The 14367-nt window shown below is 43.9% G+C and overlaps 1 protein-coding gene across 2 annotated transcripts in view; it reads left to right on the forward strand.

Annotated features, from left to right (window-relative positions):
* MLLT3 (MLLT3 super elongation complex subunit) overlaps positions 1-14367 on the forward strand; it is a 476339-nt gene that overhangs the window by 233013 nt on the left and 228959 nt on the right. For both annotated transcript variants that reach the window (XM_029606926.1, XM_029606935.1), the window contains exon 3: positions 1081-1163. In XM_029606926.1, coding sequence (XP_029462786.1) covers positions 1081-1163 — 83 coding nt within the window. The remainder of the gene's footprint in view (positions 1-1080; positions 1164-14367) is intronic.

Here is a 14367-nt window from a genome sequence, read left to right on the forward strand (position 1 = left end):
TGCCGAAGCGGCTCTTCTAGTTGAAAACCCCTTTTTGATCTGTCTGTTGCTCATGAGCGGATGTTCAGGCGCTGCTCACTTGTTAGGTGTAAAGCAGGCTATGGAGAGGAAAAATGGCCTTAGCAAAGCCGGTGTAGAAATCTTCCGTGCAGTGTAAGTGTGTGAAGACAAAAAAGTAAACTAAAACCATGACTGCATAAAGTTTAAGGTTTCCATTTAAATTTTACTTTTAACAAGTAGGTGGATTTTGCAAAGCATGGTCTTTTCATGCATGATACGGCAGTGGATCTGTGCCATAAATAGAAAACCCAATTTGTGCTTAAAACATAATCTGCTGAAGTAGGGACAAAGCAGTAAACTAATTTTGGTCCTCTGGTTCCCACTAGAACCACAGTAGGAAGAGAAGTAAAGTACCATTGCGGGCAGGAGCGGCCAATTCCAGTCCCCAAGCGCCACGAGCAGGTCTGACGTTCGGGATATCCACAATGAATATACGTGAGAGAGATTTGCATGTGCTGTCTCAGTTCTGTGCAGATCTGTCTCATGCATATTCCTTAGGCATTTGCTGAAATCCAGGCCTGTTTGCGGCTCTTGAGGATCGCAGTTGGCCACCCTCGATGTAGGGTTTGCCATCAACGACCAGGTCAGCCCAAAAAGGCTGATCCAGTTCTGCGTTTGCTCCATTGCATGCACGGTGTTACGGCTCAGACTCTCCCTGAGAAAAGTTAAGCTATGTGTTCAAGCCTGCAGCGGGGGCAAAACCAGAGATGGATCCAGATTTACCTGCGTGAGGGGGTGGCTCAGCACCACATTAACCCATTCAAAAATAAAATTGGCGAAAAGAAGATCTGAGCAGGTAGGTATCAAAGTATATCTGAGTAAGGTTAAAGGGAGGTTTAAGCATATAAATCTTCATCTGGATTGTAAGCCCCCTTATTTTAGGAAAGAATTGCTGCAAACACATATGCAAGCAGAAAAGATCACCAGTTAAAACTATTTTAATTTTAAGGTGAATATGGCCAATTCTACATTGTATTATCAGATGTCTAAACATTTTTCTTTTCTTTTCTTGTTTTGCAGTGTGCAAAGACCCACCCTACAAAGTAGAAGAATCTGGGTATGCTGGTTTCATTCTACCAATAGAGGTGTACTTTAAAAACAAGGTATATGAATAGATCCATTATTCCTTTTCATGAAAAAAAAATTAAAGCTACAGCACTAATGAACGTCCTCAAAATAGCTTGCTTGTTTTATGACTCTGTGGCAGCTTCTCTGTGTATTATTTCCAGTTTTTTGTTTGCTAAATTTTATTCTGTAGGTTTTACTTTCATAGCAGTCCCCACCTGCTTTTTGACAGATCCTCATTTTGAATGTACCTGTCAGCTGCTTGGACTGCTGAAGAAACTTTATGAGGACAATTTTCAAAGTTCTTTTCTTTCTTTTTTTTTTTTTTTTTTACATGAGTAAAGTTGTGTTTACCTGCATAAAATGGCCTTGCCCCTCCCCCCTCCCCCCTCCTGGGTAAAACACACGCACCGTTTCACACTGCATGCACTTTCACCTGTGCAGGTGTAAGGGCAGGGCTGGGTCAGGGCGGGAGTTAAGCTCGTGCAGCGGTCCCAGTGTTCATCCCCTGCTGCAGCTGACATGTAGAGTGCATCATCTCGCACAGCTAAGCTTTGGCTTAATGAGATGGATAAAGGTGCAAACGAAGTCCGTGGCTATGTCCGTGCCTATGACATGCTTGCTGGTGGAGTTGGAAAAAAGGAAAGGCTCCGCGTGAAATCTCCCTTTTGGAAATGAACTCGCAGGTCCTCAGGTTGCTTGCAGACACCTCCCCCGCTGCAGCGCGATCCTGTCTCTAGCTTCTGACGAGGCATGGCCGCTCGCTCTTCGATGTTACGGAAATGCTTTCGCAATCCTATTCAAGAACCAAAATATAAATCGGAAGGAAAAACCCAAAGATTTCAGTGACAAGTATTGTTGCTCTAATCGTACCTTGTTCAATTTTAGAGAAGGTGAATTTCTCCTTTTATTTATAAAAGCCTGCATCAAGAACAGAGCGGTGAAAGAAAGACTCCCGCCATGCACAGTGGCCTAACTGCATGGTGAACCTAGAAGATGTGGTAGGCCTGATTGACAAACTGAAGAGTAGTAAATCACCTGGACCGGATGGTATACACCCCAGAGTTCTGAAGGAACTAAAAAATGAAATTTCAGACCTATTAGTAAAAATTTGTAACTTATCATTAAAATCATCCATTGTACCTGAAGACTGGAGGATAGCAAATGTAACCCCAATATTTAAAAGGGCTCCAGGGGCGATCCGGGAAACTACAGACCGGTTAGCCTGACTTCAGTGCCAGGAAAAATAGTGGAAAGTGTTCTAAACATCAAAATCACAGAACATATAGAAAGACATGGTTTAATGGAACAAAGTCAGCATGGCTTTACCCAGGGCAAGTCTTGCCTCACAAATCTGCTTCACTTTTTTGAAGGAGTTAATAAACATGTGGATAAAGGTGAACCGGTAGATATAGTATACTTGGATTTTCAGAAGGCGTTTGACAAAGTTCCTCATGAGAGGCTTCTAGGAAAAGTAAAAGTCATGGGATAGGTGGCGATGTCCTTTCGTGGATTGCAAACTGGCTAAAAGACAGGAAACAGAGAGTAGGATTAAATGGGCAATTTTCTCAGTGGAAGGGAGTGGACAGTGGAGTGCCTCAGGGATCTGTATTGGGACCCTTACTGTTCAATATATTTATAAATGATCTGGAAAGAAATACGACGAGTGAGATAATCAAATTTGCAGATGACACAAAATTGTGCAGAGTAGTTAAATCACAAGCAGATTGTGATAAATTGCAGGAAGACCTTGTGAGACTGGAAAATTGGGCATCCAAATGGCAGATGAAATTTAATGTGGAAAAGTGCAAGGTGATGCATATAGGGAAAAATAACCCATGCTATAATTACACGATGTTGGGTTCCATATTAGGTGCTACAACCCAAGAAAGAGATCTAGGTGTCATAGTGGATAACACATTGAAATCGTCGGTTCAGTGTGCTGCGGCAGTCAAAAAAGCAAACAGAATGTTGGGAATTATTAGAAAAGGAATGATGAATAAAACGGAAAATGTCATAATGCCTCTGTATCGCTCCATGGTGAGACCGCACCTTGAATACTGTGTACAATTCTGGTCGCCGCATCTCAAAAAAGATATAATTGCGATGGAGAAGGTACAGAGAAGGGCTACCAAAATGATAAGGGGAATGGAACAACTCCCCTATGAGGAAAGACTAAAGAGATTAGGACTTTTCAGCTTGGAGAAGAGACGACTGAGGGGGGATATGATAGAGGTGTTTAAAATCATGAGAGGTCTAGAACGGGTAGATGTGAATCGGTTATTTACTCTTTCAGATAGTAGAAGGACTAGGGGACACTCCATGAAGTTAGCATGGGGCACATTTAAAACTAATCGGAGAAAGTTCTTTTTTACTCAACGCACAATTAAACTCTGGAATTTGTTGCCAGAGAATGTGGTTCGTGCAGGTAGTATAGCTGTGTTTAAAAAAGGATTGGATAAGTTCTTGGAGGAGAAGTCCATTACCTGCTATTAGGTTCACTTAGAGAATAGCCACTGCCATTAGCAATGGTTACATGGAATAGACTTAGTTTTTGGGTACTTGCCAGGTTCTTATGGCCTGGATTGGCCACTGTTGGAAACAGGATGCTGGGCTTGATGGACCCTTGGTCTGACCCAGTATGGCATTTTCTTATGTTCTTATGTTCTTATGGTGTCCAAGGTAGCTAACCCCCCCCCCCCAAAAAAAAATAAATTATACAATTGATTTGTAAAGATTGCAAAATAAATATAGAAAATAAAACATTTGACTAAATCTGTTCCATTTCCCATTGCTGAACAATTGCTGTTTGCTTACAGATCTAAGACCAGGGAACTGCAGGCTACATTCTCATCTTTTGCCTTGCCCCTCACTTTACTCTCCCTGTATGGCATCTCTGCTTTGATATTTTGTTCTTGAGGGAAGTTACAGACTTCTACATACATAAGAAGCTTACTTAGAAGGCCACAAGTTTTTTTAAGAGAAACAATTGGCTCTGTGCCATAATTGTCCAGGCCAAATTTATTTTCCTTCCTATTCCAGGTTCAACTTTTAAAAGAAGCAGGTAATTGCTGCTTTAGGAGCTTCTGTGCACCTGATCAGAGATGAAATCAGATGGTCCCCCTTTTTTTTTTTTTTCATGCCAGCCAGGAATCCGCCCAAAAGAGTCAATGAAGAGAGTCAATTGGTGTAGGAGTTTCAGGGCTGGTGGCAGCCAGTTTGACTATTGAGTTGTCTTCGGTGGTTGGTCGGACGGGTATCCCATGAGTCACATGTTGCAGAGAAGCGGTGGCGATTTGAAAAGCCAGCACAGCAGAGAACTCTTCGCAAAGGAAGGGGGGCAGACTCTAGCCAGTGGAGCCAGGTGTCAGCAAGGGTGAGTGACTTAGAGGGAGTCTGGACAGGCCAAGCCTCTGGTGGAGCTGGGGAAGCAAAAAGGAATCAGAACTGAGAAGGAAAGGGTTCACCTGTCTTAAAGTGCACTCTTTTGCTGCTCTTGGAAACTATTGGCAGCTTAGCCACTTATGTAGAAGGGTTGTGCCAAGCAGGGTGTGCTTGAAACAGAAAACTTGACCCAGCAGGTCAGCAATAAATTTAGAGGGACAGCAGCAGCAGCAGCCAGGGCATGCCTGAAACAGGTTTGGTTGACCAGTGGAAACTAAGAGGGTAGCACTGTCTGTGGATGCAGACGTCCCCAAAGTGCCCTCTGACAGTTACATTGCTAGGGTGCTATCTTCTGGGTTAAGGCAGAGCAGAGGGAATTAGTCATTCCTCGATGTGGGAAATAGTTCAGTTAATTGGCTTGTTTGTCCCTTAGTGTACAAGTTCATTGCTGCTCTGAAACTGATAGGCCTATGAAGATTCTATTAAAAAAGTCGCTTTCAGAGCCTAGAGTTTTGCTGTATGACTCTCATAAATAAAGTATTGTAACAAACCCTGAGTGGCCACCTTTTGTCTGTTGTGTTCCAGCATTTCAAAAAGATAATGTTCTAAGTGGAATTCCTGTGAAAGGGCCGTCTGGTGATGTAGAGTTCAGCAGGATTCTCTCAGACAAAGGAAGTCATTGTTTGATGATGGCACAGCCTCAAAGCTTCATCCTCTCTCTTCTTATTTATGTAATATGGTCTGCATTTTATTACCGAATGTGAGACTTGACATTTTCAGTTGCACAAGTGCCTAAAATTTTCATGCTGACAACGTAAGCCCAAAGTGGGGTGGTCTGGTACACTGTACCGGCACCTTTGTGCTCTGCTTCAGGACTAAGAGAGAAAGAGGAGGAGAAGCCACCTTTGGGGCCAGTGGAGTTCCCCCTGCTAGGTGCCAGGGAAAAGCCTTTCAGCTGTTGCAGAATTCACTTCTCTCCCTCTGCATCAGGCAACAGGTCCCGCTTCTCTCCTGCGCCACATTACAGGGCCCGCTTCTCTCCTGCACCACACTACAGGGCCCGCTTCTCTCCTGCACCATGCTTCAGGGCCCGCTCCTCTCCTGCACCACACTACAGGCCCCACTCCTCTCCTGCACCATGCTTCAGGGCCCGCTCCTCTTCTGCACCACACTACAGGGCCCGCTTCTCTCCTGCACCACACTACAGGCCCCGCTCCTCTCCTGCACCACGCTTCAGGCCCCGCTCCTCTCCTGCACCACACTACAGGGCCCGCTCCTCTCCTGCACCACACTACAGGCCCCGCTCCTCTCCTGCACCACGCTTCAGGGCCCGCTCCTCTTCTGCACCACACTACAGGGCCCACTTCTCTCCTGCACCACACTACAGGGCCCACTTCTCTCCTGCACCACACTACAGGCCCCGCTCCTCTCCTGCACCATGCTTCAGGCCCCGCTCCTCTCCTGCACCATGCTTCAGGCCCCGCTCCTCTCCTGCACCACACTACAGGGCCCGCTCCTCTCCTGCACCACACTACAGGCCCCGCTCCTCTCCTGCACCATGCTTCAGGGCCTGCTCCTCTCCTGCACCACGCTTCAGGCCCCGCTCCTCTCCTGCACCACACTATAGGCCCCACTCCTCTCCTGCACAATGCTTCAGGGCCCGCTCCTCTCCTGCACCACACTACAGGCCCCGCTCCTCTCCTGCACCATGCTTCAGGGCCCGCTCCTCTTCTGCACCACACTACAGGGCCCGCTCCTCTCCTGCACCACACTTCGGGGCCCGCTCCTCTCCTGCACCATACAGGGCCCGCTTCTCTCCTGCACCACACTACAGGGCCCGCTCCTCTCCTGCACCACACTACAGGGCCCGCTCCTCTCCTGCACCACACTACAGGGCCCGCTTCTCTCCTGCACCACACTACAGGGCCCGCTTCTCTCCTGCACCACACTTCGGGGCCCGCTTCTCTCCTGCACCACACTTCGGGGCCCGCTCCTCTCTTGCTCCACACTTCGGGGCCCGCTCCTCTCCTGCACCACACTTCAGGGCCCGCTTCTCTCCTGCACCACACTTTGGGGCCCACTCCTCTCCTGCACCACACTACAGGGCCCGCTTCTCTCCTGCACCACGCTTCAGGGCCCCGCTCCTCTCCTGCACCACACTACAGGCCCCGCTCCTCTCCTGCACCATGCTTCAGGGCCCGCTCCTCTCCTGCACCACACTACAGGGCCCCGCTCCTCTCCTGCACCACACTACAGGGCCCGCTTCTCTCCTGCACCACACTACAGGCCCCGCTCCTCTCCTGCACCACACTTCGGGGCCCGCCCCTCTCTTGCTCCACACTTCGGGGCCAGCTTCTCCCAGGCTCCATGCTGCTGCAGGAATAAAATTGAGAGGCTAGCAGTGCAGAAGAGAAGGGTGTATGTCCCCTTCATCTCCTTGTGCTCTCCCCTCCTATGTAGTTCCTTTCTCAGAAGATACAAGGAGGATTGAATTAGCCCCAACCCTTTCTGTGTCTTCAGATGTATGACCAGTATATATGCATGCATTTTTCTTTCTAAGCAGGAATTGCAGAAGTGGGCGGAGACTGTGGGGACCAAAAGCATGTGCTTTTGTGCTGTGGGCCTTTTGACTTCCTGTTGTAGAAGAGGAAGTACAATGGGAGGAAGGGGAAATTTGAGAAAGGAGATAAATAGATGGGAGAGGGATGAGGGCAAAGGATATCATGGGCAAAGATGGGCTGAGAAGAAAGGAGCAATGTGGCATGAGATAGGATGGGTGGAGGAAAGGAGACCACCGTGGGAGAAATGGGATGGCTGGAGGGAAGAGAAATTATTTGGAGAGAGAAAGAGGAGCACTGTGGGGAGAGAGATGGCAGTAGGGGGGGGGGGCGTTGATCGGCCTCTCCCTTGCTTAGGGGTGGAGAATCTGATGCTCTAGTGCCACAGGCAGGGCAGATTTTAGAATTTCTTTTCTTAGGATTTCCACAGTGAAGATTTGGTATGTATTTGTATACATTTGACTAAAAATCTAGGTTTATTTGCATAATTTGGCTGTTCAGAAAACCAGATAAACTTGTGGTGCTCAAGGACCGGCATTTGCTTTCTTTGCCTGGTTCCTAAAACTTTTCTGCTGGTGCCTAAGATTTTCTTACATTTTTCCAGCCCTGGCGAATTGTATGATAATGTCACAAAGGAGCAGGATGAAGATAAATAATAAAGATGTAAAATTAAATAAAGAAATATACAAAGACAGATTAAGTGAAGACTGAATAAACTCAACCATTTATTGAAGAGTCAGATACAACTAAAACATAATTATATATTTGAAATAAGAATGATACAAAAATAGATTCCTCAGTATAAAGCTAATGTACAAATTAAACCACATATAAGGATATATTATCATTGTATGTGATTTAATTTGTATTGTATGTTTTACATTGCAGAGTCCATTTTTGTACCACTCTTATGTCAATTATGTAATTATGTTTCAATTATATCTGATCCTTCAATAAATGGCTGGGTTTATTTAGCCTTAACTTCAACCGTCCTTGCATATCTATTTTATTTTATTATTTATTTTTATCCTGACTCCTTTGTGTTGGTTGTTGATTGTGGTGGGAAACCTGTTATTTGCTGCTATGTATATGATAATGCCATTAGTGCTGTTTTAATGCGCAAACCAAATTGTGTGGTATGCTTGATGAGGTCTTGGTTTAGCATGACATGATTGCATCATGTTTCTCTGCATTGGTATTCATGCAGTAAAACAAGATGTAACATCTCTGTGAAGGTTTCTATTTTTTCTTTTTTTTGGAGGGAAGGCTCTTGTGGGTAGGTGAAGCAGTTATGTTTTTCTTGTTTATTAATATGTGAGTTTACAACCTAATCAGATGAAGAAAGTCGGCTAGTTGAAACAACTTTTTTAGACAATACTTGACTCCATGATGAATGACTTTTAAAATGTCGGACCATTGTAGGCAATATGCTTATCTGCCCGGTCCTCAGTTTGCTTTGGATCTGTGTCCCTGGCAAATACCACGGAACATAGGTGCCATAGAAATACAGAATATGATGGAGGAGAGCAACCTTAAAGCCCACCTCTTCAGCCTCATTTCTCTTTCTCCCAGGGGCATAGGGTGACCGTTTGTTGGTAGGGTACCACAAACTTTGCTGCTGCTGCTATGTGATTCAAGAACAAATTAAACTCAAGCAGATGATTTAAATATTAGGGATAATGACTTTCTAAACTCATATCCTGTACACTAAAGGACATTAACTTTATCATAGCCATGTATTTATGAAAAAGTGAATTGTGCTGGGGGAGGGGTAGGGGAAAAGCTAGCTGGCAAGCCCTGCAACATGCAGTCCCAGTGTTAACCTCTTTGGCAACCCCTCTGACATAATAGATTCTGATTGTTCCACTGCCTTTATAATACAACAAGCCCACACAGACCCCCAACACACAAGCTATCCCCCCAGCACAACAAAGCTGCTCAGAGCTCCGGGAAGCCTGCTCGATTCCCCCAAACCCTTCTATAGGCCTAAGGGAGAAGTTGTTGGATAATGTCTGACAGTCTGAAGATAGTGAAGTAATGTAACAAGGTGGTGGCTAAGGCCAGAGGAATGCGGGGCTGCACACAAAGAGAGGCATAACCAGCAGGCCCCATCAAAGACCTATACAGACACACTATCACCTACACTGGAGTAGTGTGTTTGGTTCAGAGACCATATCTCATTAAGGATAGAGACAGGATGGAAGTGGTCTAGAGAAGGGCAACTAAGATGGTGTTGGGTCTACAAATGAGACTGGAGGACCTAAATATATATACCCTGAAGGAGAGGGGAGACAGGTGAGATTTGATACAGACTTTTAAAATACCTTAAAGGTATAAATGATACACAAGAATTAGATCTTTCTTTTTTTTGAAAAGGAAGCTGTAGAACCAGGGGTCATGATATGAAACTCTAAGACTGTGGACTCGGGAACAAAGTCAGGAGATATGTACCTTCACAAAATGGGTGGTAGATGCATGGAATGACTTTCCGGAGGAGGTGCTGAAGACAAGTAAGGTAACAGAGTTCAAAAGCACATGGGATAAACAGAGAATCCCTAGTGGCTAGAGGATGGAAATGAAGAAATACGATAAATTGTGTCAATTTTAGCTGTAACATTTCTGCATGAGGTAACCTGCACAGAGCAGCAGTTACTACCATTAACAAATGAGGGTAACCTGCATGGAACAGGTTGTTGGGCAGACTGGATGGACCATTTGAGTCTTTGTCTATAGTCATATAATATGTAATATGTGCTTACCTCCTACTGTTTACCCCCATTTGTTACCTCCATTTGTTAATGGTAGTAACTGCTGCTCTGTGCAGGTTACCCCATGCAGAAATGTTACACCTAAAATTGACATTTCCATACTCTAGCCACTAGGGATTCAAAGAAGAAAACAAGGACTATACAATCAATGTTGTCATCTATTTGGAGACAAATTACCTTGCTCGAAATAGCATTCAAGCACTTCAAAAAGATTTCCAGGTTCTGGGGAAGCAGATAGGACATATGGTGAAGACCATTGCCTTTTCTAAAATGTTCACTCATGGAAAGGCAAAGGAAAGACTAAACCAAATAGACAACTTTAATACATGGCTGAAAACATGGTGTAAAGAAGACAATTTTAGATACATAGGGAGCTGGGGCTGTGTATGGAACAGTAAAAGGTTATATGGTAAAGGTGGCCTACATCTGTCCATTGAAGGAAAAAGGATCCTAAGTGAGAAATTCAGGTCATATGTCATCAGGCATTTAAACTAAAGGATGGGGGTGACAGAAGGAAGAAAATGGACTTGGAATTTCACCCCCAACAAATACAAATATAGGAAGTGGATGTAGAAATTAAAAAAGATTAATCAGCTGTATAGTCTACTCCTAAGCAAATGGACCAAAAAAGGAAGTCTTGAAAAGCAGCAAGCCAAGAAAGGATAGCTGGAAAACTATGAGCAGAAAAATTCTAGGCCAGCAGGCCCTAGTGGTGGATGCTGGCTTGGATATTGTTGCTATTACCGAGATGTGGTTCTACAACAGACAGAAAAGGATCCTATTTGGGTCTCTGAGGAGAATGTCTCTTCTCCAACTCTGGCCCAAAGACCACAGCAGTCATTGAAATAGATCTCTGAGTTGAAGAATTTCATTGTCTTCCTGGCTTCTGAAGAAAGGAGAGGTATACTGGAGCCTCTTCTATCACAAATGGGTTGAAGTATTTCTTCAAACAGGAGCCACCTACCAGCTTCAGTCCACAATCTAGTACTATGCAAGAGTTGTCGGCCATGGGGGTTAGTCCTCACCAGTTGAGCAAGTTTTCACTTACAGTTTCCGGAGTCCCACCCTGAGTCATAGGACAATGATGAGGGTTTGGCTAGGTCAGCATTTATTTATTTTATTTTATTTAAGAATTGTGCATACTGCATAACCAGTAAAATGTACAATAGAAGTGGTTTACAGATTTAACATACATAATAAAATCCAGTACAAAAACCAGTTACCAGTATCCAAGATTGCGCCGTAGTGAGGCGAGTGGTAGCGTCTCTCCAGTTTTTAATTTGCCTACGAATGTCTCATTCTGCCCGCAAGAGAAGGGCAACAGAGCGGTTGGTTTCAGATGCTCTCTCTCCTATTCCGTCAGTGGGTCTATGGACGCCCTCATTCAACAGATGGCACTTAGACCGAGAGTTTCCTCGCTAGCCGGGAATCGGTGGAAGAGGAGCCCGAACCAGTCCTTGAGTTGGTAACATCATTATCCCCAGAAAAGAGGTCTCCACCCGTTAACCTCGCTGAGATACATACCCAGCAGCCACATTGAGATGTGGAGGCGTTGGAGAATGGCGCCTTCATTGAATCTCCCCCAGATCCCGTAGCACTGAGGGAAGGCCTCTCAGCCCCAATTGTGATAGCTGGGAACTCTGGGAAAGTTGCTGCAGGAGCTGGTATACAACAGGCAGTTGAAAGCCCAGCTGAACAACCACTTTCTCAAACCTTTGACTTGGTAAGACCTCAATCTTTCAACTTTGAGACAATTTAGGAAGCTATTCATACTCTGAGTTTAAATATTACTGTTCAGTTTAATTCTGTTACTGCTACTGTTAAAGACCTGGACACTCAGTTAAATATTGTTGAAAAGGATACAGGAGAACAGAAAGTTGTGTTGGAGTCTTTTAAAACTAACTTGGACAGTAATTCCAATACTCAACGTGCTTTAATAAAATAAAACCAAACACTCCAGTTAAAACTGGAGAATCAAATCAGAGCAAACAATCTATGCTGTATTAACTTTCCTAAAGCTCCGCATATACCACCAAGAGATTTGTGGAGGAGATACCTGCTGTAAATACTCAAAATCCCAGAGTCTACTCTTCCTATAATTTCTAAGATAAACTATATTCCACCATTAAAGAAAAGTTCTCTTCAGAGTAACAATTTGTATGTATTAGTAACTCCTGAAATACCACCAAAGTTGGATATATCTTCAGTTTTGGAATCATCAGAAGATAATGTGGCAACATCTTCCACCTCGATAGTCACTTTCCTGCTTGAAACTGACAGAGAATGGATCTTTAAAAAAAATATTTTGCTCATCGTACAGAACTATTTTTTAATCATAAAGTTCAAATATTTCGACTAACATCAGTATAGAAGACTCTTTAAATAAATAAATAAATAAATATTTCCAGATCTATCAAAGCAAACGCAAAGGAGAAGATGTCAGTTTTTGATGTTACGGCCCAAGGTTTTAGAGCTAGGGTTGTTATTTATATTAAAATTTCAATGTAAGTGTATGATTAAACATCAGGGGGTTTCCTACCTGTTTTTTCAACCCTTTCTATTAATATCTTTTCTATCTAATAAAGAAGGGTGTCAGCTTAGCTCATCTCTGGTTTCTGTTTTAGGAGCTCCATAAATGTTGCAACTTGACCTCTATAATTTAATATGCCGCCATTCCTCGCTCATTATCATGTTGTCTATATAGACTTTCCTCTGGATATTGTAAATCTTGGATCCCAATTGTGGGCTTGTTAGAATTGTGATATTTATATATATTATCTTTTTCCTTCTTTTCTGTTTCTTTTTGTGTATTGTTTGCAGTAATATGTATTACCCTTTAAGTGTTTGCTTGAGTTCATTATGTAAATGCAGAAATAAACCCCCCCCCCAAAAAAAACCCTATTACCAAATGATATAACATAACTAGACACACTACCAGCTGCCAGCTAGCTCTGCCACCCCTCCCCAAGATCCCATCACTCACCAAATCATAATCCCAGTTATCCACAGCATCAAAAGCCAATCCTGAATCAACCTAACTGGTTGTCCCCTTGGAAACTGGGAAGAAAACAAATGGGCCTTAAGAAATGTACGAAATTTCATACAACTTAGTTCATTTCTAGCAACACTGGTAAATTATTCCAGGCCAGAGGGGCTGCTGCTGTAAAAGCACAATTAGAGATGATTTTCAAGGGTGATAAGTCAGACAAATTGAACCAAATCACTGTGAACCTGGAAGATGTAGTAGGCCAGATTGACAAACTAAAGAGTAGTAGGATGTGCAGAGGGACGCCATACGTTGCATTCGGGATTCGTATTCGTCGGGGGGCAGATACGTTGCATTCAGCAAGGGGGCCCCCCGATATGTTTATACGTTAATTCTTATTCGTTTCCCGGCTAAAATTAAATTAACTACAACCCCCCACCCTCCAGGACCCCCCCCCCCCCAAGACTTACCAAAACTCCCTGGTGGTCCAGCGGGGGGTCTGGGAGCCATCTCCTGCACTCACACCCTTGGCTGCTGGTATTCAAAATGGCGCCGATAGCCTTTGATCTACTATGTGACAGGGGCTACCGGTGCCATTGGTCAGCCCCTGTCACATGGTAGGAGCACAAGATGGCACCAGCCATCCTACCATTAAAACAGACACAGTGAAAGTCATTGCAAGTAACACAGTACTCACCCTTTCAGCAACCAGAAGCCAGCGCAACACGGCAAATAAAGGAGATGCCCTGTCCTTCTCACAGACCAGCCATGCAGCACTGTTCTGATTTAGTTATAACACCACAATAACTTGCAACATTATCCAAAAAGGGTTTCAGTTGTCAAATTCTCTTAAGCTGCAGGTGACCCTTCTTACAGGTCTGATTCACAAAGGCTTCCATAGAGAAAGCCACATCCTAAACCGCTTCTCACTTTGGATGAAATCAGAACTACCTGTTTTCCTATCTTTGGTTGCAATGGCATGACCTGAAAATTCTCAAAACCTCACTTTATATCTAATATCTTGGTTTTTACATATTTAATATTAGGTGGCTACCTTGCAGCCATTCCTCAACTCTGTTCAAACAATAGTTTAATCGCCCTAGTGCTTCCCCTAAATCCTCTACTGATATTAAAAACTGGGTATGATCAATGTACACATACTCCCTGATCCCTAACTCTTGAAATAAATTTGCCAGGGCCTGCATAAATATATTAACACCCCACATTGTACTTTCTCCAGCATCGAATAATCTTCCATGTGTATCATTTGAAACCTATCATGTAAGAGAGAAGAAATCCAGTCAATAGCTTGAAACCCCAAACCTACCTACCAGCATCTTCCAATTAATATATCAAAATCCACCAAGTCAAAAGCAGTAGATAAATCTAATATCACCAATTTATCCACATCCAAATATCATAAACCATCATCCGATAGAGGGTGTTCTGGTATCTCTATTATAACCTAGTTGGAATCCAGACTGAATATCTGCTAAACGGCCCATTCTTTTCAAAAAATTAGAAATTGGGAAGATTCAACTTTCTC

The sequence above is a fragment of the Rhinatrema bivittatum genome, chromosome 1 (assembly GCF_901001135.1).
Source record: "Rhinatrema bivittatum chromosome 1, aRhiBiv1.1, whole genome shotgun sequence".
Classification (NCBI taxonomy): domain Eukaryota; kingdom Metazoa; phylum Chordata; class Amphibia; order Gymnophiona; family Rhinatrematidae; genus Rhinatrema; species Rhinatrema bivittatum.